At 47.2% G+C, this 23,019-nt stretch overlaps 2 protein-coding genes across 9 annotated transcripts in view; one reads left to right on the forward strand and one right to left on the reverse strand.

The window, feature by feature from the left end:
- ASTN2 (astrotactin 2) overlaps window positions 1-23,019 on the reverse strand; it is a 984,610-nt gene that overhangs the window by 217,767 nt on the left and 743,824 nt on the right. The window lies entirely within an intron of this gene.
- Window positions 557-14,393, forward strand: TRIM32 (tripartite motif containing 32). 8 transcript variants are annotated; one of them, XM_065947279.1, is made up of 3 exons: window positions 570-610; window positions 6,615-6,868; window positions 8,987-14,393. In XM_065947279.1, the coding sequence occupies exon 3, from the start codon at window positions 9,067-9,069 to the stop codon at window positions 11,026-11,028; it is 1,962 nt and encodes a 653-aa protein (XP_065803351.1). In that variant the 5' UTR covers window positions 570-610; window positions 6,615-6,868; window positions 8,987-9,066; the 3' UTR covers window positions 11,029-14,393. The 8 variants fall into 8 exon arrangements, with proteins under 8 accessions (XP_065803349.1, XP_065803348.1, XP_065803351.1 ...); XM_065947282.1 differs by having other exon boundaries at window positions 8,990-14,393; XM_065947281.1 differs by lacking the exon at window positions 570-610 and adding an exon at window positions 700-778.

A 23,019-nucleotide genomic window follows, 5' to 3' on the forward strand; every position in this document is an offset into this window, starting at 1 on the left:
TGAGCAGGAGTAGGAATCCTTCATAAAGGCAATTTGCTCTCAGATACGCTTATCTCTAGGCTGCACTGTATCACCGGGAGAAGAGCCCAGAAGCACTCTTTCTAAGCGCAGCCAGGTTTTGTGCTTGCCCCAGAGTGAGCGTTGTGGTCTCTCCTCGGCCCATTTCTCAGATGGCAATGCTGAGGCGGAGAGCGGCCTTTGAGAGATGCCAAGGCTTGGTTGAGGACCACTCCCGTAGGCTACGGTTTAGCAAGGGAGTTGACACAGCCTGCACTCAGACACACGAGTTCCGGTTTAGCTCCCGACTTGCTGAGTGAACTTGGGCCTCGTTTTCTTCAACCGTACAACGGGGACAGAAAGCTGAAATACGTGTCCCCAAGACACCTAGCTCCTTGCGGAGGGTTAGCCCACCGCTACCTGGCGCTGGGCCGCGAGCTCGGGTCCGCCCGCCTACAACCCCCAGCATGCCTCGGGTGGGGGGCGGGGCGCGGTGACGGACAGGCAGCTCTACGAATTGGCGCCCGCCAAGAGGCGCACGTTGGCGCGTGCGCAGAGGGCGGCGGGCCGGTGGGCTGGCAGCGGCGGACGCGTCGGAGCCGCGGGCGGTCAGGTAGGGGGCGGGCTGGAGGGTGGGGGATGCGGGGCCGCGGCCGGAGTCGCGGGCGGTGGCCGAGCGGCGCGACGATGGGCTGTGACGGCGGGCTGTGACGGCGTGCAGCGGTCGGTCCACGCCAGAATGGCAGAGCCTGGGGGACCGGATCCGAGGGGCAGGACCGTGGTGGGTGTCTGTGGGGAGGGGCGCCGGGGGTGGGTTGCTAGAGGCAGGCTTGGGGCGAACTCGCGGGGGCTGAGGAGCTCGGAGGAGATGCAGCCCGGGAGGGGAGCGAGGGGTTCCGAGATTCGCGGTGCAGCATCTCGGGAGGTATGAGGTAATGTGGGGCCCTGAGGGGAGACGGGTGCAGCATCTGAGAGATGGGAGGGGACCCGAGGGCCCTGGGGGGATCAGGGGTGCAGAATCTCGGCAGTATGAAGCGACTGGGGAGCCTCGATGAGATGCGGGGTGCAGAATCTCAGGTGATTTGACAGAGTCTGGGGGCAGTAGGCTTTGAGCGGGGTGAGACCTGAGATCAGAGGGAGCAGAGTCCGGGGCTGGTCTAATTGCCGAGAAGGAAGCGTTTTCCCCGAGTGGAATCTGAGGAAAATCGAGGGGCTGAGTTCTTGAGGGGGTCAGCGAGAAGCAAGACCTCTTCAGCAGGAAGAAGAGACTTGCCTGAGGTTTGAAGCGGCACATGACATGGGTGGGGAAAAGAGGAAGGAGCAGGGTTTGGGGGTAGGGGGGGTGGGAAGGGGGGCAGAGTCCCTGGTGGCACCCAGAGGGTGGGGGCTCAGATTGAGGGAGAGCACAGATCTGAGGTGTGGGATCGGGTTTTAACTGTGATGCAGGGCTGAAGGCTGCAGCGACTCGGAAATAGATGAAAGGATCTTTGTCTGGGGGATTCCAGGACACATGAGGGAGGAGTTGGTGGGTGTTGCAATGAAGAGCCCCAAAGGCTGGGATTCTTAGGAGAGTTGAGAACAAGATTTAGCAAAGGTGGAACGGTGGGGTGGAGAGATACTGGTTGGTCTGTAGAATTAAGAGACTGAATGGATTGGTGTCTTGGATTGCGAAAGGAATTTTCCAGAAGTCTCTGCATAGGAAGCAAAGGGAGTTCTGGGGACCCAAAGACCTAGAAGCAATGTATGAAACTGTTTATGAGTGTGTGAAGTTTCGCAGAGTTCAGGGATTCAGCAAGAAAGTCGTCACCCTTTGCTATCAGGACTCGTAATGGAACCTGAGTTTCCCTGCAAGAGGCAGAATCTCCCTCACTTGTTAACCAGACATCCCTCCTCATGTGTGTCAGCTGGTAAAGAATCCACCTGCAATGCAGGAGGCCTGGGTTCGATCACTGGGTTGGGAAGATCCCCTGAGAAGGGAAAGGCTTCCCCACTCCAGTACTCTGTCCTGGAGAATTCCATGGACTGTAGAGTCGATGGGGTCGCAAAGAGTTGGACACGACTGAGCGACTTTGACTTCACCTCATCTTGAGGCAGCCATGGTGTGACTACTCACTCCACTCTGAACGTGGACCCACCGAAAGCGGTTGGCTTCAGAGGAAAAGAGAATGACCAGTCATAAAGCAGGAGACTATTCAAGGTCATTGCCCAAGCTCCGCTTTGCATGTCCCGCCAAGCTGTGGTGACAGAGAGTGTGCGATTCCTCCAGGGGATGAGTGGAACGTGATGTCAGGTCTTATCTTCTTATCAGTTATATAAGTAGATAGAATTAATTCTACAGAAGGTTCAGAACAGTGGCTCTGTGAATGAGGTGTTTGAGCTGGGAGACAAGAAAAGGCGATATCAGATGCATTGAGCATTTAGCCCTGTGCCAAGTTCTAAAGAAATGGTTCCTAAGTGGCAGTGGTTTTGTCCCCCAGCGGGCATCTGGTGATGTCTGGACACATTCTTGGTTGTCACATTTGGGTTGTAGAGTACTACCGGCCCCTATTAGGTAGACACCAGGGATACCATTAAACATCCTACAGTGCGCTGAACAGCCTCCACAACAAAAGAAGTATCCGGCCCAAAATGTCAACAGCGCCAAAGCTGAGGAACTCTGCTCTATCACATATCCTGGATTCAGATCTTGGCTCTCTCTCTTCCTGTTGTGCGATCCTGAGTGAGTTACTTAACCTCCCATGCTTGGCTCTTCATCTGTAAAAAGGGTTTAGTAACAGGACCTATGTCACAGATTACTGTGATGGTAATCTATAATGAAGTAAATTAGAATGTTTAGTGTCTGGTGCATAGTAAGTGCATAGTGATTTAGTCGTTTTTAACTTTCATATCTGCTTCCTTTACTCAGTTTTCGTAACGGCCCTACTAAGCAAGCTACAGCATTCAGTTTTACATGCGAGGAAGCTAAGGCTAAGGCAGTGACTTGTCTAAGGTTCCATAGCTAGAGATGGCAAAAGGAGGCTCCTCTTCAGGTCTCTGTAATCTGGTACATTCTCTCTTCCCTTGCTTTTTCTTTGCTGGGACCTGCTCAGTCTTACTATATCTCCCTCAGCCCATTCCTCTTTCATGAAAGGCCTAGTCTGTATCACTATCAAACTGAACTCTAAAGGGAATAAATCTATCTGACTAGGTAGGGAGTAGCCCTGGACTTTGTTCTTGATTTGCTCCCACACCAGGACCCGTGGGTACATAAGGGGAGGAGCTTATTGTTGGCAGACAGGATGAGGTGCAAGAAACTAGAGGATGAGGTATGGAGGCCATTGGCTAGAAAAATCACTTCATAGCAGGGGCCCAGGCTGATGGCACCCATACTCTGGAACGTAACTCCTGTTCTGAATGATCTCTCATGGGCTTCTTTCCCTTGGGACAGAATAAGGACATTTGCTCTGTCAGCTCAAGGACTAGCTGCAGTTCAGAAACAAGAGTAGTACTGCATCAGAAGACCAGACAGTTTGCTGGAATATCCATGCAAACCCCTAATGAAGATGTGTAATGGAAACTGAGTCAGTCTGGGAATCAGAGATCTGAAGTTCAAAATCCTTCCTCTGTTGCTAATTCACTAGGTGTTCATGGGCAAGTACTTGCTCTTATCAACACCAATCTATTGAAAACACAAATAACTACCATTTATTGAGTGTGCATTATCGCAGTTAATCCTGCCGATGGTCTTACTAACAATCCAGGTGCTCTTCTACATTTTACAGATGAAAAAACGAACAGGCTGAATGATTTACCCAAGGCTCCATAGCAAATTGCAAAGCAGGGATGTGAGTCCAGATCTATCTGAGTTACATTATACATCTATCACATACATACATACATACATACATACATATCACATACATACATACATACACACACATCTATACATACATCTATCACAAGTTACATTATACTAGTTTTAGTAGGAAGGTATTTCCAAAACTTAAGAGCCCTCTGGAGAGTAGCTGGTGGTCAAAAGTTTACCAGGCCCTTGAAGTGGATCATTGTCCACGCATACTGACACGCTGCCTCTGTGACTTTACTTCCCTTAGTGCCTTCGAGTAGAACAGACAGATTTAAAAGCCATTCTTAGGTGTCTTTACCAACCTCTCAACCAGAGTGCCTGGAGCTAATGGTAGTGTAACCAGCTAGAAAACTGTAATACATCTTTTGAAGAGGTGTGTTTTTTATGGCTGGGAGTTGACATATACCTGGATGTGAATCTTAGTTCTACTGCTTCGTAGCTTTGAGACCTTGGGCAGGGTGCTTTTCTTTGAGCCTAGTTTCCTTATTTAAAAAGAGGAATAACACATATGTCACATGGTGATGACAAGAGGTAATTTGTAAAAAGTGCCTGACTTTCAGTGAATGGTGCTTTGAGAGGTAGCAATTATGAAAGGAAGCTGATGCCAGAAGGGGACTGAGTGTAGCTTTGTCAAATCTGTGAACCTAAGCAACCCCCTCCAGTCTCCCCCAAATTCCCCTCCCTTCCTGTACCTTTCCCAGGATCCACTTCCTGATCCTTTCATCAAAACCTCATGATTAAGTGGGTGTGTGTTATATGCAGAGAAAGGAGTTCAGAGTTGAGTGGGTTGAGATGAATTGGAAGTTCTCTGAAAAGACTGCTGACTTTTCCCTTGTCCTATATTCCTCGCGTCACCTGAAGATGCAGAAATCCTTTCTCAGTCCTACAGTTTTGGAGGACAGTAAGACAGCCAAGTGTTTTTTCAGCAGACTCCATTATTGATTTAACCTGCCTTTGACCTGCTTTAACTAGAGTTTTCTTTCCCATAGACATGTCCTTCTGCACCTGTCCCAGACAGGTGCAGCTGTGGGGTCATGCTTGCATTTCCCTATAAGTACCTACTTATGGAGTTTATCTTAGCTGTTGGCAGGTACCTTAAGTGCCCTGAGTAAGCTGACATTCAGAATCCTCTCCCCCACCACAGAACTGGGTGAGTGTCAGATGAACACCTCACTGACTTTCTTAACATCAGCCCTGCTAGCCACTCCTGGAGAGTGACCGTTACGCACTTGATAAGCACTCAATTCAAGCTGGAGGAATAAATAAGGTTTATAAAGCGATCATGAAAGGAAATGTGAAAGCCTTGCAAAAAAACTCAAACCAGGGGAGCATATCAGTAATAGGATGAACTTTTATGTCCTATCAGAGAAAGTGCAGGTAGTTTCATATGTTTTCTAGTTTCTGTGTGAAGAGCTCTGTTCCTGTCTATTCTTGCTCAAAATTGGATCACCAGTGTTTTCATGGAGCTGGGCTCATTCTGTGTGCTCAGTCAAGATCTGTTGTTTAATTAATTGCTTAAAGTCCTCCAATTTTGTTCATAGCCTAAGTCCCCCAAGGGGCTCACAGAGGTATAGGGGATAGACACTATCTCATGGTAGGGATTCAAGCATTGGATGGAGATTTGAAGGTCATCTCTAATCCTTTGATTCTGAGATCAGTGAAAACAATCTCCAGGGAAGGTTCAGAATTTTAATTTTTGAAATGTATTATCTGATATCTTGGGTACTGTCGCCTCTTGAAAAGTGCCTATTCATTCCTTCTCATTGGCTGGTAGCCACTGCCGCTGCTCCTGCTACTACTAAAAAACTATTATTTATTGCATAGTTAATTGTGTACCCCTCTTGGTATTTTCTATACAAGAGAAGTTGTGAATTCATATGGCCATCAGTTTCTGACAGGGATATCTAGTGTCCTCAAATCAAATTCCTTCAGAGCTGAACGGTTAATTAGCAATCTTTATGTGCCTTTATATGCCATAAGACTAAAGATTCTTCATCCTTTCCAGTGCAGTTTGTAAAGTGAACGCTTTGTTCATCCTGGTACTAATGTTAATAGTATTCTGATTGTTACTAAAATTATGATACAGAGCAATTTTTCATTGCATACCTACCAGTTTCCAGGCTAAACACTTTATATGCATTATCCCTAATTATCACAATAACCTTCTTACAAGACAAGAAAATAGGTTTAGTGAGGTTAAATAACTTGCCTCCTGGTCCACAACATGCTGATTTGCTCCCAAGTTCTGTCTGACTTCAAGGTTCCTGGGTTTTTACTATTATTCTGCTCACCTTGTTATTTATATCATGGACTGGGAAAGGCTAGTGGTGCCAAAAGCAGCCAGGGTTTGACTACAGAATTTTCATGAGTCTTAGGGCAGCTGGAACAAAAACAGCTTAAGGGGTAGATTCTCATCTGGTGCTGAGTCAGAGCTAGGCTAATATCACTATGAGGTGCGCAGTCTGAATCAGGAGATCAAAGAAATTAGTGGCGGGGTGGGGTAAGCTGAGATGAAGTGAGAGTGATGGGTCGGGAGTTGACAGTACAAAGTGCACAACAGGAAATACATTGGTAGTACCAGGAAGGCAGCCAGCATTATAAATAACAGGTTGAGGGTTCGTTCTGATTGGTTTTAGATTTCACAGCTGGCAGAAAATGGGCAGCTAACTTAAAGACTTGGGATGATAAGATAGTTCCTTTCACAGGTACATCTTTTCAAGGGAAATTGAGTTCAAATTGACTTCCCATCTGAATTCCTTTTGGTTTTAACAAGGTGTAGCCTTCTGGAAGAGAGGAGCCATATCTGCATGTCATATAGCTGCGTATCAGACGAGGCTCCTGCTGAAAGCAGTGTTCTCAAGTTCCCAAGACACGGTCCAGGCCTCTTCCAGGTCTGAGGCCATCTCCATGCCTGATGCTTTAGTGATGGGACTTCATGCTTCCTGGCAAAGCGCGGCAGCTTTAGGAAAGGAATCCTTGACGTTCTCTTCTGCCTCAGAGAGCCTGGTGGAGCTGCAGACAGCTGAGGTATTTTGGGACATAGACGTGGGCATAGTAAATTCATTTTTTTAAGTGGATGGCTTGAAGAGGGAGGCAGGAAGCTTTTTAATTGAAGGAGGTGGTATGATATTTCAGAAAACTGGAGAAAGAATGTGCTGGTATTTTTACAAGTTGGCAGACTTGTTTAATTAGCTGATCTGCAGTGCCAGTTCTGAGAACAGATGTCCCCATGCATTGTGAGGTAACATGCTCTGGATCCAAATACCAAATGTCACCCTCAGTCTGTTGTCCCAGATGATGAAAGAGAGAGCTGAAGCTATTGGTTTAGAATTGAGGAGGTTTGCACGGATCCTGAATTGAGGTTTCTATCTGTATTTCTAAACTATTGCACCCAGACCCATGACATTTAAGTATTTAGCATTCACAGCATCAGATGTTCACATGGGACCTTTTAGGTTCATGACAGGTGGTAATGTGTTATTTTTGTTGAGGCATGGATTTTGAGTTATAATAGGTTGCCAGGCTGGTGTGTGGGAGTGGGTCACTCAACTAATCAATCTAACCCACTCTATGGCAGCTAAACCTCATTCTTTATTAATTGTGGAGAAAATTATATGCTATAAGGCAGCATTTCTCAGAGTATGGTCCAGAGACCAATGTTAATAAGTATTATGTGACAGGAAAAGAAAAAGCTTGAAGTAATGTTGGGTTAAAGCAAAGGTATCGGTTCTGCATGCTTCCCCCATGTTTGCACCATGCAACCCTGAGCCAGTTTTTCTGAGCATTAGCTTCCTCATCTGTAAAATATGGTAATAAAAATAGTACCTGCATCCCAGGGTCATTATGAAGATTAAATGAGATTAAGTATATGGAGCATCTGGGCCTTCCAGGTGGCACAGTGGTAAAGAATCTGCCTGCCAATGCAGGAGACGCAGTTTCGATCCCTGGGTAGGGAAGATCCTTTAAAGGAGGAAATAGCAACCAGCTCCAGTATTCGTGCCAGGAAAGTTCCATGGACAGAGGAACCTGGCGAGCTATAGCCCGTGGGGTCGCAGAGTCAGATATGACTGAGCGCCTGGGTGCACACACAGATAATGGAGCGTCTAGCCTGATGTCTAGCATATAGTAGGCACTAGATGTATACTCTTTCTTTTCCAGTAGAAGGAAAATGGGATTTCAGGGAGGTTGGGTAGACCTTAGACAAATGGTTCATGGCCACTCCTAAATATCTGTCAGACTGTGATGCAAAGCTAAATGCGGGGGACAATTTCTAATACATATCTCCACACAGACTCCCCTATGGGTGGAAAAAGAATTGATGCCATTTGCAAAGTTTTCCTCAGCTTGCTGCATTGCCTTTAAAACCAAGCTAGCTTCTCTTCCTCCTCCTCAATGGTTGACCATCTGCAGATCACAAGACTGCACAGGTGCAGTTGTAGGATTTGCATTTAAGAAGGGCTGGATTTATCCTTGTGCTTCACCTTGCTGGAATTATTCATTCTGCTTTTGGGGTATAAATTGACACTGACATAAGGCTGAAGAGCACTGGGATGTCTGTGGTTCTACTTCATGAGCATATGTGAATGGAGGAGGGTGGGAGAATTCATGGCATGTACTGCTTGGGGGGTAGGGAGGGGTGGGCGTGTTTCAGACCAAAAATAAACTGTCCTGATAAGGCTCTACCATTTCTCAGATCATCCAGGCTTGAGTCTCTGACCTTCTTAGCTCCACCTCTTCCCACCCAAGTCCACTTGGCTAACAAATCTTAGTGATCCTACTTATGCGTATTGCTCAAAGTCATCTTCTTTCTATTTCCACAACCTGCTCCCTAGTTCAGGCTGCCCAGAACCTTCGCCAGGCAATTTTGCAGTATCTTCCAAACTAGTTTCTCTCCCTTTTCCCCAACTCCATTCAAAGCTGTGATCATATCAGTTCCCTGCTCCAAAACATGCACCGTTTCCCTATGTTCATCAGAATGAAGTTCCACGCCCTCATTTTGGCTCTGAAGACTCCTTATAATCATTCCCCAGTCTGCCCTTCCACACCAGTCAGTGACTGAATGAGTGATGATCACGATCCACTACATGTTTCTTGAGTGAATGAACTCACAGAGGCAGTGGAATAATGGCTTCTTTTTCTCTTTAGCAGGGTTTGTCCCTCCAGAGCATGAGCGCTCAGCCGTTCAGACCCGGGTGGTGCTAGCAGGCCCCTTGGAAAGGAGAGTCATGGCCGCGGCCGCAGCCTCTCACCTGAACCTGGACGCGCTGCGGGAAGTGCTGGAATGCCCCATCTGCATGGAGTCCTTCACGGAGGAGCAGCTGCGGCCCAAACTCCTGCACTGCGGCCACACCATCTGCTGCCAGTGTCTGGAGAAGCTCCTGGCCAGCAGCATCAACGGCGTCCGCTGCCCGTTTTGCAGCAAGATCACCCTCATCACCAGCCTGGCGCAGCTGACCGACAACCTGACGGTGCTGAAGATCATCGACAAGGCGGGGCTCAGCGAGGCGGTGGGGCTGCTCATGTGCCGCTCCTGCGGCCGGCGGCTGCCGCGGCAGTTCTGCCGGAGCTGCGGCGTGGTGGTGTGCGAGCCCTGCCGCGAGGCGGAGCACCCGCCGCCGGGGCACTGCGCGCTCCCGGTCAAAGAGGCGGCGGAGGAGCGGCGGCGGGCCTTCGGGCGGAAGCTGGCGCGCCTGCGCGAGCTCACGGGGGAGCTGCAGCGGCGGAAGGTGGCCTTGGAGGGCGTCTCCAAGGACCTGCAGGCCCGGTATAAGGCGGTCCTCCAGGAGTACGGGCACGAGGAGCGCAGGGTCCAGGAAGAGCTGGCACGCTCCCGGAAGTTCTTCACGGGCTCGCTGGCCGAGGTGGAGAAGTCCAACAGTCAGGTGGTGGAGGAGCAGAGCTACCTGCTCAACATCGCCGAGGTGCAGGCCGTGTCCCGCTGCGACTACTTCCTGGCCAAGATCAAGCAGGCCGACGTGGCGCTCCTGGAAGAGGCAGCCGACGAGGAGGAGCCCGAGCTCACCGCCAGCCTGCCCCGGGAGCTCACCCTGCAGGACGTGGAGCTCCTCAAGGTCGGCCACGTCGGCCCGCTCCAGATCGGTCAGGCGGTCAAGAAGCCCCGGACGGTCAACATGGAAGACTCGTGGGCCATGGAGGCAGCGGCCTCTGCCGCCCCTTCCTCGGTTACGTTTAGAGAGATGGACGTGAGCCCCGAGGACGTGGGGGCCAGCCTGAGGGCCTCGCCTGCCAAGCAGCGGGGTTCCGACCCGGCCGGCAACATCCAGCAGTGCCTCTTTCTCAAGAAGATGGGGGCCAAAGGCAGCGCCCCGGGCATGTTCAACCTCCCGGTCAGTCTCTACGTGACCAGCCAAGGCGAGGTGCTGGTCGCTGACCGCGGCAACTGCCGCATCCAAGTCTTCACCCGCAAGGGCTTCCTGAAGGAGATCCGCCGCAGCTCCAGCGCCATGGATAGCTTTGTGCTGAGCTTCTTTGGGGCTGACCCGCCCAACCTCACGCCTCTGTCGGTGGCCATGAACTGCCACGGGCTGATCGGCGTGACTGACAGCTACGACAACTCGCTCAAGGTATACACCTTGGACGGCCACTGCGTGGCCTGTCACCGGAGCCAGCTGAGCAAGCCCTGGGGCATCACAGCCCTCCCGTCCGGCCAGTTTGTGGTAACCGACGTGGAAGGTGGAAAGCTCTGGTGCTTCACGGTTGACCGAGGTGCGGGGGTGGTCAAATACAGCTGCCTCTGCAGCGCCGTGCGGCCCAAGTTTGTCGCCTGTGACGCTGAAGGCACCGTCTACTTCACCCAGGGCCTGGGTCTCAACCTGGAGAACTGGCAGAACGAGCACCACCTGGAGGGCGGCTTCTCCATCGGCTCCGTGGGCCCCGACGGGCAGCTGGGTCGCCAGATCAGCCACTTCTTCTCGGAGAACGAGGATTTCCGCTGCATCACCGGCATGTGTGTGGACGCCCGTGGTGATCTCATCGTGGCCGACAGCAGTCGCAAGGAAATCCTCCACTTCCCCAAGGGTGGGGGCTACAGCGTCCTTATTCGTGAGGGGCTCACCTGTCCCGTGGGCATCGCCCTCACTCCAAAGGGGCAGCTGCTGGTCCTGGACTGTTGGGATCATTGCATCAAGATTTACAGCTACCATCTGAGAAGATACTCTACCCCTTAGGGGCTGGGGAATATCCGTTTCTTCTGCTCCGCAACCACCTGCCCTTCCCTTATCCCTTGGTTGTTGGCGGTACTGTAGAGTAGACTTGGCCTGTGTCTTGACTCCAGCTGGCTAGTCCTAGAAGTTTAGAAGCTCTGTCTTTAGTGGGTTTTTTTGTTTGTTTGTTTGTTTTAATTATTCTCTCAAAGTTTAGAGCTTTAACAGATGCAGTATCCCCCATAGGACACGTGATTTGAGGTTAGCTGACATTGGATTAGAACATAGGCCCTTCCAAGGCTTCAGTAAAGAGCCTTCTGCCCCTGTATTTGAAATTGTCCCTTGTATTGAGTCCTTGTTGAGTTCCCCCTCTTTTGGCTTGGGTAACTCTGGTCCCTTCCTTCCTTCCTGTTCTAACACGCTCCGTCGGTGGCGCTTTCCCTTTAACTTGCTGCGTTCATTGTGCACGCTGCAGTGGGACCTTCTTCACCTTTCTGTGACACTTCAGACATCACATCCCTGTGACGTGGTGTCTCGGGTCTGACCACCTTTACCATCGGAGAGACCATTCGCTTAGTGCCACCACGGGAGCGCCACACTCCCCACCGGGAGGCAGTACTTTCCTGGCTCTAGGGGTTTTTCGATATCTTGGATTGGTCTCTAATTGCAGGTGTGGCCAAGGATCCAGGGCAGAAAATGGATCGACCCCCGTTGGTTGGTGTTGAAAACTTTAGCCTGGGAATCACTTGCCTTTTAAAGGAGCATATGGATTGGAAAAGTTATGCCAAAGCACAGGAAGATGGAAATAAAAATAAATGCTACTATAGTCAGCAAACATTAATGAGTAGTCTCTAGAGCGCATCCATTTTTCACATTACCTCTCTCCGCTGACCTGTGGTAGGAGCTGTCTGCAGAATTGTACCACACAGGCCAGGGCCAAGAAAGTGGGGAGGTGGACGCATCTCATTTTCATTACTAAAACAAAAGTGTTGGGTCCTCATTGTGCATTTTCCCCAAGTGAGTGCATAATTTTTGGTTGGGGGACTTATTTCCATCCCTCTATCACAAGCATTAAATAATTAATAACTGTTTCTTCATCACTCGTGTTCGTGTCTTTTAATCGAATCTGAGATTGGGGAGGGGAGGGGAAGGATAAGTTGTGCCTTGCTGCTTTGCTTCCAGACCTAACCCTGCATTTTCTGAGAGCAGTATGAATCTACCTAGGTCACCATTCAGCAAAAAGCACCGTTATGTAGAGATAATCCAAAACTTAACTCCCACATAGATGTGTACAGACTCAGCCCTCAAAGTCTATAGTCACCAACACCATGTTCTAAACTCAGCATCCACCATCTGCTTTATCTTTACAATTAAAGTTCAGAAACCTGTGCTTTTAGGAAGACCAGAGGTGGGTGAGGGACTTTGTGACAAGGTTCCTCAGGCTCTGGTGTTTACCAAGCAAAGCCTTGTGCGCTCTGGGTGCAGGGCTAATGACAAGTCAAAGAATATACTTTGCTTGCACAGAAGCAAAATCTGCTAAGCCAAGCTACTTAAAAAAAAAAAAAAATGGTGATAGTGGTGTTGCTTTTTTGGCTTCTGTTGTGATAGCTGCCAAAGGATAGGAAAGGAGCTAATTAAAATGATGTTGGACTAGTTTGTCTTGTGCTTTACACCTGGAGAAAGCCCCATGCTCTGATTACGAGCCCGCATCTGATTTCTAAAGATTATATAATTGAGAGGAAGTAGATCCAATTAAAAGTGCATCACGGATGACTCCACCAGTTCTTACAGCCACTTTATCTGTGAGGGCACCTGACAACAGGAGGTCTATCTTTGCTGTCAGCGGGGACTTGCTGAGGCAATAACAGTGGCCGAGGACTTTGGCACAAGGTTTGCGACAGAGAAATGGATATGGCATTGCTGGCTGGCCTGAAGTAACAATGCTGGGAATCCTGCTGCCTACGCTTTTGGGAGGAAGTGCCATCACTATTGCATTCAGCATTTAGGTCTACCCCACCTCTGAACCACACTCCTGTCTTGGCCTTTAAATGCAGCAGGCTACCTGCTGGTTCAGAATAGAAGTAAATATGAATGCTTTTGTTCCTTTGCTGTGATATTTTAGGTTGTGCTTGGGACAGTCAATTTTCAGTTATCTACCACGTTGACTAAATTACAGGGTATAGCCCCAAGACTCTAGTTTACTGAATTACAGCCATTTGTGTGTGTTTTCTTGTTATCTGAATAAGGGCAGTGATTGCTTTATTCAGATAAAGCCTCACATGCGAGTTTGTCATGTAAAATAGATTGAAAAGCAGCTATTCTGACAGAAGCAGGCTTGTGGGCCAGAAGAACAAGCCCTCACCTATAGTGGGTACAACTGCTAAACTCTTGCGACTCTACAAAACATGATCTGAAAACCACTGATCACAGCATCACTTATCTTCCAGTTCATGTTATTGGCCATGTGGCTATGGGCAAGCCACTTAATCCTTCCTCTTCTGGAAACGGATGAAAATGATATTTGCCTATATGATGGGTGTAACATGTAAAATAATAAATGTTAAAATAGCTGCTACCATTCTTGGCATACTCAATCAGCCGAGTTGTCTCAAGAGTGGGTTTGGGTTGTCTGGCGACTCCAAATAACACCTCCCCTCTTTCCTGTTGTTACAGCTTCCTACTTCACAACCGAAACCCCTCTCTGACATTTCTCCCCCTAGCCCTAAGTCTCCAGATAAATCTGGTCACCTGTTCCTTTCTACTATCATTCTACCTACTTCATGTTTCTGTCACTGCATAAATTACCGTGTTGCAATTGTTTACCCATGTATTTAAGTTTTACTGAGGGTTAGCTTTAATCTCTAGCTAAGAACATGTAGCATGATGCTTAATACACAGAATGTCCTCAGTTATTTAATCGGCTATTATTTACATGACTTAATGTGACAGTAGGCCCTCCTGTAACCTGAGTCTTCCTAACACAACACTCTTACATTGGATGAAGGATACAAAAGAGTTTACCTGAGAGTAAGATATGTAAAAAAAAAAAAAAAAGAAAACTAAAGACAAATGACTTACAGGTTCAGTAAGTCCCTGCTTTCCTTTATTGTTGTGAATGTGCTGTCTGTGAATATCACTCAGTCGTGTTTGACTCTTTGCAACCGCATGGGCTGTAGCCTGCCCGGCTCCTCTGTCCATAGGATTCTCCAGGCAAGAATACTGGAGTGGGTTGCCATTTCCTTCTCCAGGGGAGGTTCCCAACCCAGGGATCAAACAAACTCCTCCTGCATTGGCAGGCAGATTCTTTAACCCCTGTGCCACCTGGGAAACCCCATCATTCTGAGTTATATAGAATTTAAGGTTTTGGAACAATGATTTCTTCCATATCTGAGTACCTATTGTGAGCCTGGAACTATGCCAAATGTTCAGAAATAAAAATAAAAGTTAAGTAATGTTATAACTTTCTCATAAGCTATTTTACAGTCTTTCTGGAGCATTTGGAATTGAATTCCATTGCCCTGGTCTTCCTCAAAGGCCAGGGGTAGGCACTATCTGAATGATGGCGAGAGTCAACCCCAATGTGCTCTCCAGTCTGAGAGAGTCCGCCGAGGGCTACTCCATTATTCCAATCAGCAGGATAAACTTGCCTGGAGTCTTCGTGTTCCTGTGGGTAAGGCAAGTAATGCTTAAGCAGTTGTACTCTTTAATCTCGTACTAATTAATGGCCTCTTAAAAGTGAAGCGTTACCAGCTCCATAGGAGGGAAATGCAAGGCAGAGCCTCGTAGGAAGCGCAGGACTCTACCTTGTACCTGACTAGGCTGCTGATCTGCACTCAAGACATGCAGCTTCTCAAGGGATCACAAAGCAAATTACAGATAAGGAACAGCAGGTGCCTGCATGAATGTTACAAGCAGGGCAGTGGTGAGCAAGCAGGCTGTTTAGCAAAATACTTAACATTCCAGAACTTTGGCTATATCTTGTCAATATCATGAATATTCATGGTACCCAAAGTCTGAAGTTAGGAAGTTCTGGGATCAGCAAGGCATTCCAATGGGAAAGTCGCTGCCTTGGTCTGGCTCTGAATCACAGCTCTACCCTTGAACTAGCTATGTGGCCTCGGATGAGCCCCATACCTCTGCATCAGCTTGCCTATCCTTATAAAGAGAAAGTTGGATTTGATCATCACTAAAGTCTCTTCAAGTTCTATGATTTTATTTTACCAACTAGAATTGTGGTTGAGTTTCCACGCCCCGCCCCCCCCACGCCAATGTTTCTGTGTCATTCTTGCCGAAATTTTGTCGTGTTTACATTAGAGGAGAAAGAACCTGTACTTTGTAATCCTCCCCACCACGGTCCGGTTGCTTACCCCAACTGTCGTGACCCTGGGTCTCTTGCTAACTATTGCCACTCTGTTGAGCCACTGTTTCCTCATCTTGTAGAAGGAGATGACAAGTTATGTTTTAAAGGGCTGTTGTGAGAACTAAAATATACTAATGGGACCGTATGTATAAAAGCTTCTCATTCAGAAAATGGGAGGTGCTCAGGAAATGTGATTTCCATTGTAGGGGGCAAAGACCTCCTCCCCCAACCCCCCACCTCCCATGCTGAACTGATGCAGATTTCTCAAGTTAACACTGGGAGAGATTTCAGACCTGCACTGGTGATTCAACCACATTGCTCAGTTTCTTAATTAAAAAGCCTATTGGAAGAAAAGTGGTATCGCCGCAGGGGCAGAGGCAAAGCTTTGACAGCAGTGTTTCCCACTAGGAAAGCTGCACGTAAAAGCTAGAGGCTCATGATTTGATTAAAGTCAGTAGGATGGCATCTTGACTCTTGGCAGAAACAAGCACGTCCACCTATCCCTCTACATGGCTAGCATAAAGGCATTTTTCTTCCAGTTCAATATTCATTAACTCAAATAATTACAAAAATCAAAATAAGCCATAAATCTCATTGTTAGGTGGGGGTAATAGATTGCAGTTAGAACTTGGGCTTTGTAAGCCTGCGGGGGCTGAGTTCATTCTTGTTTCCCTCACATGTTAGTTCTCTGACCACTGAGTCATTTAGCCTCTCAACTTGTTTCTTCATAAATAATGAAATGATACTGTTTACTGCATTGTTCTGAAGAGATGATCGATGTAAAACACTTAGCAGACTTGCTGCTTATAAGAGTTTCATTTTGTAAACTTTCAATAGTGGAAAATATCATATTATAGTGAGTTAAATGTATGAAAAGGTTACCCACATTTTTGTGATAGAAGAATCATAGGAACTGGTGAGGTAAACATTTATTTCCCTCAAAGGAAAATTACTTAGTAACTTACTGAAATCTGGAGTGAATAAGAGTTTGATGACTAAGTCAAATGCATATCTTTCCTATAAAAATAAAGCCAGGATTTTTCTTTAGGTGATTTACTCAGTTTACCTGGCTATAACTATAATGCTGCTGCATATTTTCACAGAATATTAATGTTGAGATTTAATTCTTTCTTTTATTCATTCACTTACTCATTAGACATACACGACATCTACTGTGTTTTGCTCATTGCAGTAGTTAGGAGTACTGAATGCAAAGATGAATCAGTCATGAACCCTGCATGCAGTCAGGTAGCTTGTAGTCTGGCTGCAGAGATACGGCATGTAAAAAAAAAATAATACAAATTTACAGTGCAAGATAGAAATGGAGTGCTAAGCGTTTAGGAAAAGACTGCTTCTAGTTGAGAGGATCTGCTTGCTGAAGGGCCCTGCAAGAAGAGGGCATGTCAGGAACACAGGCACAGCATTCCAGGGAAAAGTGAGGAGTTGGGACCAGCACGAGGCTCACATCACATTAAAGCAATTCAGAGGCTGAAAGTGACCCATTTGTCCATGACCTTTCAAGTAATAATGCAAGTGGTTGTGTTCATTTTTTTTTTCCTGCCCAAAGCTATATCATTTATTCCTATCAGTACCCATGGCTCAAGGAGGCTTCAATCTTTTGGAGGTGGCAGCGTATGAATGAGAATCTCCTCAGAGACCGAGGGAGGCCAGGATGGAAGAAGAGGTAGTCTGAAAATGCACCAGTCCCTATCTCCGACCTCTGGATTCTACTCTATCTCCTTACTGGGAATCGCTCAATGAAACTGTCTCAGAAATTGAATTTTCTGCCTTTCTAAAATCCTGAAATAATATCTAACTGTGTGTGTGTGTGCTCAGTTGTATCCGACTCTTTGCGACCCCATTCACTGTAGCCCACCAGGGTCCTCTGTCCATGGAATTTTCCAGGCAAGAATACTCAAGCAGGTTGCCATTTGCTTCTCCAGGGGGTCTTCCCAACTCAGGGATCAAACCCATATCTTTGGTCTCCTGCAGTGGCACTCCGCCACCTGGGAAGCCCCCTCAAAAACCTAAGACAAATGAGTTTTGTAATCTTGATAAAACTTTGTACTAGAATCTGACTCCCTTTTGGATATTTGAGGTTGACAGCTTTCAAAACCCCCCACCTTCTGCCCTGTATCTGGACATGCTGCTAAGAAAGCTCAAGTACTTCCACCCGTGGTATCAGTGGGACGTCCCAACCACACAAGTCCTAGCCCCTGCGTGAGAATCCTCACTGCAGCCCCATCTCCAAGTCACCATAAAAACCTTGATGGCCTCCTTTTCCTGCTTTCAAGTCATTTCTGAACCTGCTAGGGAGCCCACATTGCTCTTCCCATAAGCCCTCATTCCATGACTTAGAAGCCTTCTCACATCCACTTGGTGGGTGGATAGCATCATCCATTTCAACATCTGAGCCAAGTTTTGGGTGGGTGCCCCTCTGCAGGATAACCACAACCTCTGGCATAATAAGCAGTGTTTAGGCAATATCCACCATCCCGGGGCGGGGTGGATGGGCAGGGCGGTCCTTTATTCTCTTGTTTTGGTTTGCTTGTTTCCTGAGGCTCTGCTTGCTGGCAACTGTGTTCTTTGAGCTGTGCTGCTTCTGGTGCATTTGCTGAGCCCTACCACACCTCTCTTTATCTGTTTAACCGAACTGAACTGGAAGATGTGATAATTGGTACTCAGGAGGCAGAGTGGTCCTGGGTCATGTGTCCTGGCCCCAATCTATCTGTGTCTCAGAATCATGCATCTAGATTCCAGCATAATCTGTGACATCAGGGGAATGACTCTTGCCCCGTGACTATTGGTTGGTTCTCTCAACCAAGCATTGCCCCCATTCCATAAAGTGCTCAGGGGACAATCTGATGCCTTGTGCAATACGTGGGTCTACTGGTGGTGGTCCACAGGCAGGAAGCACAGTCCCCCTGCGGAACACTGGGCCATACTCTAAAAGTAGATGGCTCGCTGCTGCTGCTAAGCCGCTTCAGTCGTGTTCGACTCTGTGCGACCCCATAGACAGCAGCCCACCAGGCTCCTCCGTCCCTGGGATTCTCCAGGCAAGAATACTGGAGTGGGTTGCCATTTCCTTCTCCAATGCATGAAAGTGAAAAGTGAAAGTGAATTTGCTCAGTAGTGCTCTTAGCGACCCCATGGACTGCAGCCCACCAGGCTCCTCAGTCCCTGGGATTTTCCAGGCAAGAACACTGGAGTGGGGTGCCACTGCCTTCTCCGAGATGGCTCGATAGGACTCTACAAAATGTCTCTGCTGCTACTATGTCACTGTTGGTCAAAACGAAAGATCCCAATCTTCAGCATTATAGAGAAAATCATCCAAGGTCTCCCTGTGACACAGCCAGTGGGTTAATTCAAATTCAGCTTAAGCCTTGAGTCCTTAAACCCTATAAAGAATCCACTGCCAGGAGGAAGGTCCTAGTCTTGATGATACAGACTTGCTTCTCTGGAGGAAGGAACTTGTAAATATGAGTAGGGTAGTGAAGATGCCCCCCTGCAGTCCCTCACCACAAAGCTGTATAGTAACCACCAAAAGAAAAAAAATCAGACAAATACAGGAGGAGGAAATAAACAACAAATTTAAACAGAGGTCACAAAGTAACCCAACTAGAAATTCAAAATTTACTAAAAGATTTCATACAAAAAATAAAACGATTGAAGACTGCTAATTGGTTTTTGCACCTTGACAACCTAAGCTCTGAATTAGCTTTTAACTTCTGCTGAAATGCACCAATCATCAAACTTTCATGACTTTAACCAATACTAGGGATCAAATTAGATTTACATGTGGGGATTCCCCTAAATTTAAACAAGGTACCCCCTAAAACCTTATGGGAGTTACTGAGGACATTTCAGGATATGTAAGGAAGACAAATAGGTATACCTCATCTTAATCATCAGAACTAATGCCCTGCCTAAATTCCCCATAGCCTTAACACTCATTACCCTGAAATATTCCATACTGAGTATGGATGCCTTGACCCAATGAGTAATAAATTAAAATTGAATTAAGTTTTGGCACTTAGAATTGGCTTACCAAAACAGGAGCACATAGACCCTGCCCCCTCCCATTAGTTAAAATAGTTAAGATGGCCCAGTTTAAACAGAGTCTTGAGGCTTAAAAGTCATATTCAAGACCTATTTAGAAAAAGATTGATTATCCCCACTGCTTCATTATTTTAAAGCCCAATTTACCCTGTTCTTAAACCTGGAAAGACTGAATAAAACCTCACAATGGATTACTGCAACCTTAATGCTGACACCCTACCCATTAAGGCTTCCATACCAATTACAGAAATTATAAATTCCATCCAATCAATAGCTGGTAAATACTTTGCAGTCATAGTCTTGGCTAATCTGTCATGTGAAAGTGTTAGTCGCTCAGTCATGTCTGACTCTGCCACCCCAAGGACTGCAGCCCATCAGGCTCCTCTGTCCGTGGGATTCTCCAGGCAAGAACACTGGAGTGGGTAGCCATTCCCATCTCCAGGGGATCTTCCCAACCTAGGGACTGAACCCACATCTCTTATGTCTCCTGCATTGGCAGGCAGGCTCTTTACCACTGAGCCACTGGGAAAGCTCCAAAGGAGGTCCATGAGAGATGAGGAGTCAACTAAAGATGCTTCTGCTGGGGAGTGCATGCGTACTAAGTGGCTTCAGTCATGACCGACTTTCTGCGACCCCATGGACCTGCCAGGCTCCTTTGTCCTGGGGAGCCCAGATGTCATCTTTAGTGCCTATTTCTGTCATGGTCAGTGCCTATTTCAACAGCCTTTCACACATAGTTTGCCTTTGGCTTCCAAGCGACACAATCTCCCTTTATCCAGCTACACTGAGGTACCTCAACAAGCCAGGCCATCACACAAATATTTATAGACAAGATGTCATGCATTCAGTGGAGAAGGCAATGGCACCCCACTCCAGTACTCCTGGTTGGAGAATCCCAGGGATGGAGGAGCCTGGTGGGCTGCCGTCTATGGGGTCGCACAGAGTCGGACACGACTGAAGTGACTTAGCAGCAGCAGCATGCATTCAGCTTTCTTCAGGAGCACAGTAGTGACATCATGCCAGTCACACCCTCTTCCAAAGTCGTTAATTTGACACACTCATTGAAGACATGCAAACATTCACAAAATAACTCACAAACAGGGCTGGGTCATTGTCTTATGCATTGTACAAGGTCCTGCCACTTTGGTGAAATTCCTGAAAATTATTCAGCTGATGACCATTCCATTCCTGACACTGTCAACACCAGCATTTATAATGTTAAAATAAAGTCCAACTCTTTTTAGTCTTTCGGGTTCTAGAGACAATGTATTTAGAAATCTTCCTTAAGCCCATTTATACAATTACTCACTCATCGGCCTACCCTGATTGGGACCTTGTACGACAAAAGGCTCTATTATCTGCCCAAATCGCAACACAGCGGGCACGCCACTGGTGACTCCTGGAGATTTCGCTGTGCAGGCTTCAGCAGTGTCCTCTCACGCCTCCTGGGCTCTCTGGGCCATACATAGCCATAGTTTGCCCCTAGACTTCGGGTACAAGAAACAGCCCTCCGCATGTCCATGCCTTATGCCACTACAGGGCGACATACTGGGCTCTCCTAGACACAGAGGCTGTGTGACTGTCTATACCCAGCTTCCCACTGCCTTAGATCATGGACATACCCCCCCAGAAGCTCAGTGTAGAGCCAAACCTCCTGTGTATCACATCTGCAGGTGGGATGCCCTCCATCCTTAGTCCTTTGTCAGACGTCATGGTGCCAGAGAAGACCAGCAACCCTCCTTTCCTAGACACCTAAGTCATCTGGCGAGTCCCCTAGGGTCAACTGAATGACCAGCAAAGGGACTTTACATACTTTCAAGTTGGCACCACCACCATCATACAATATGGAGTTTTTGCTTTTCAGTTCTTCACTGAGATGTTCCTGATAATGAGACCAAACCCAAGAGTCTGTACAACTGACTAAACTCCATGTAGTCTCCGTTGCACCAGATGCCCAGGTCAACAGGCAGCCCCATCTGCCATTTCTACAACTCTTGGGCCATCGCCAGTGATCTGCTCATCTGGTCTAGCCAATGGCAGCAGCAATTACCTATCCAAGATTGCCTCTTTGGGGTAAAGAATGCTGAGAATCTCTTGTCTCATAGATACCCAACATATAAATCAAGATCACATATGTCTCTACACACAGTAAAGCCACAATAAGGGGCCTCACTAAAACACTTTCTCCCCTTCAGAGTTCCAGACATTATTCAGACTGACCAAAGAGCTCATTTCATTTCTTAAAATATGTCATGTCAGGCTCTTGCACAAGGCATTTAATGGAACTTGCATTTCCCTTGCCACTCTCAGAATGCAGGCCTCATAGAGTTCCATCAGTTCAGTTCAGTTCAGTCACTCAGTCATGTCCGACTCTTTGTGACCCCATGGATTGCACCATGCCAGGCTTCCCTATCCATCACCAACTGCCAGAGCTTACACAAACTCATGTCCATCGAGTCAGTGATGCCATCCAACCATCTCATCCTTTGTCGTCCCCTTCTCCTCCCACCTTCAGTCTTTCCCAGCATCAGGTTCTTTTCAAATCAGTCCATTCTTCACATTAGGTGACCAAAGTATTGGAGCTTCAGCTTCAGCATCAGTCCTTCCAATGAATATTCAGGATTGATTTCCTTTAGGATGGACTGGTTTGATCTCCTTGCTGTCCAAGGGAATCTCAAGAGTCTTCTTCAACACCACAGTTCAAAAGCATCAATTCTTTGGTGCTCAGCTTTCTTTATGGTCCAGCCCACAAATCTACACATGACTACTGGAAAAAACAAAGCTTTGACTAGACGGACCTTTGTTGGCAAAGTAATGTCTCTGTCTAGGTTGGTCATAGCTTTTCTTCCAAGGAGCAAGCATCTTTTAATTTCATGACTGCAGTCACCATCTGCAGTGATTTTGGAGCCCCCCCAAAATAAAGTCTGACACTGCTTCCATTGTTTCCCTATCTATTTGCCATGAAGTGATAGGACTGGATGCCATGATCTTAGTTTTCTGAAGGTTGAGTTTTAAGCCAACTTTTTCAATCTCCTCTTTCATTTTCATCAAGAGGCTCTGTTGTTCTTCTTCACTTTCTGCCATAAGGGTGGTGTCATCTGCATATCTGAGGTTATTGATATTTCTCCCAGAAATTTCGATTCCAGCTTGTGCTTCATCCAACCTGGCACTTCACATGATGTATTCTGCATGTAAGTTAAATAAGCAGGGTGACATATACAGCCTAGATGTACTCCTTTCCCGATTTGGAACCAGTCCATTGTTCCATGTCCAGTTCTAACTGTTGCTTCTTGACCTGAATACAGATTTCTCAGGAGGCAGGTAAGGTGGTCTGGTGTTCCCATCTCTTGAAGAATTTTCCACAGTTTTTTGTAACCTGCATAGTCAAATGCTTTGGCGTAGTCAATAAAACAAAAGTAGATGTTTTTCTGAGACTCTTTCGCTTTTTTGATGATCCAGAGGATGTTGACAATTTGATCTTGGTTCCTCTGCCTTTTCTAAATCCAGCTTAAACATCTGGAAGTTCACAGTTCACATACTGTTGAACCCTGGCTTGGAGAATTTTGAGCATTACTTTGCGAGCGTGTGAGATGAGT

This window comes from Muntiacus reevesi, chromosome 10, assembly GCF_963930625.1.
Source record: "Muntiacus reevesi chromosome 10, mMunRee1.1, whole genome shotgun sequence".
Taxonomy (NCBI): domain Eukaryota; kingdom Metazoa; phylum Chordata; class Mammalia; order Artiodactyla; family Cervidae; genus Muntiacus; species Muntiacus reevesi.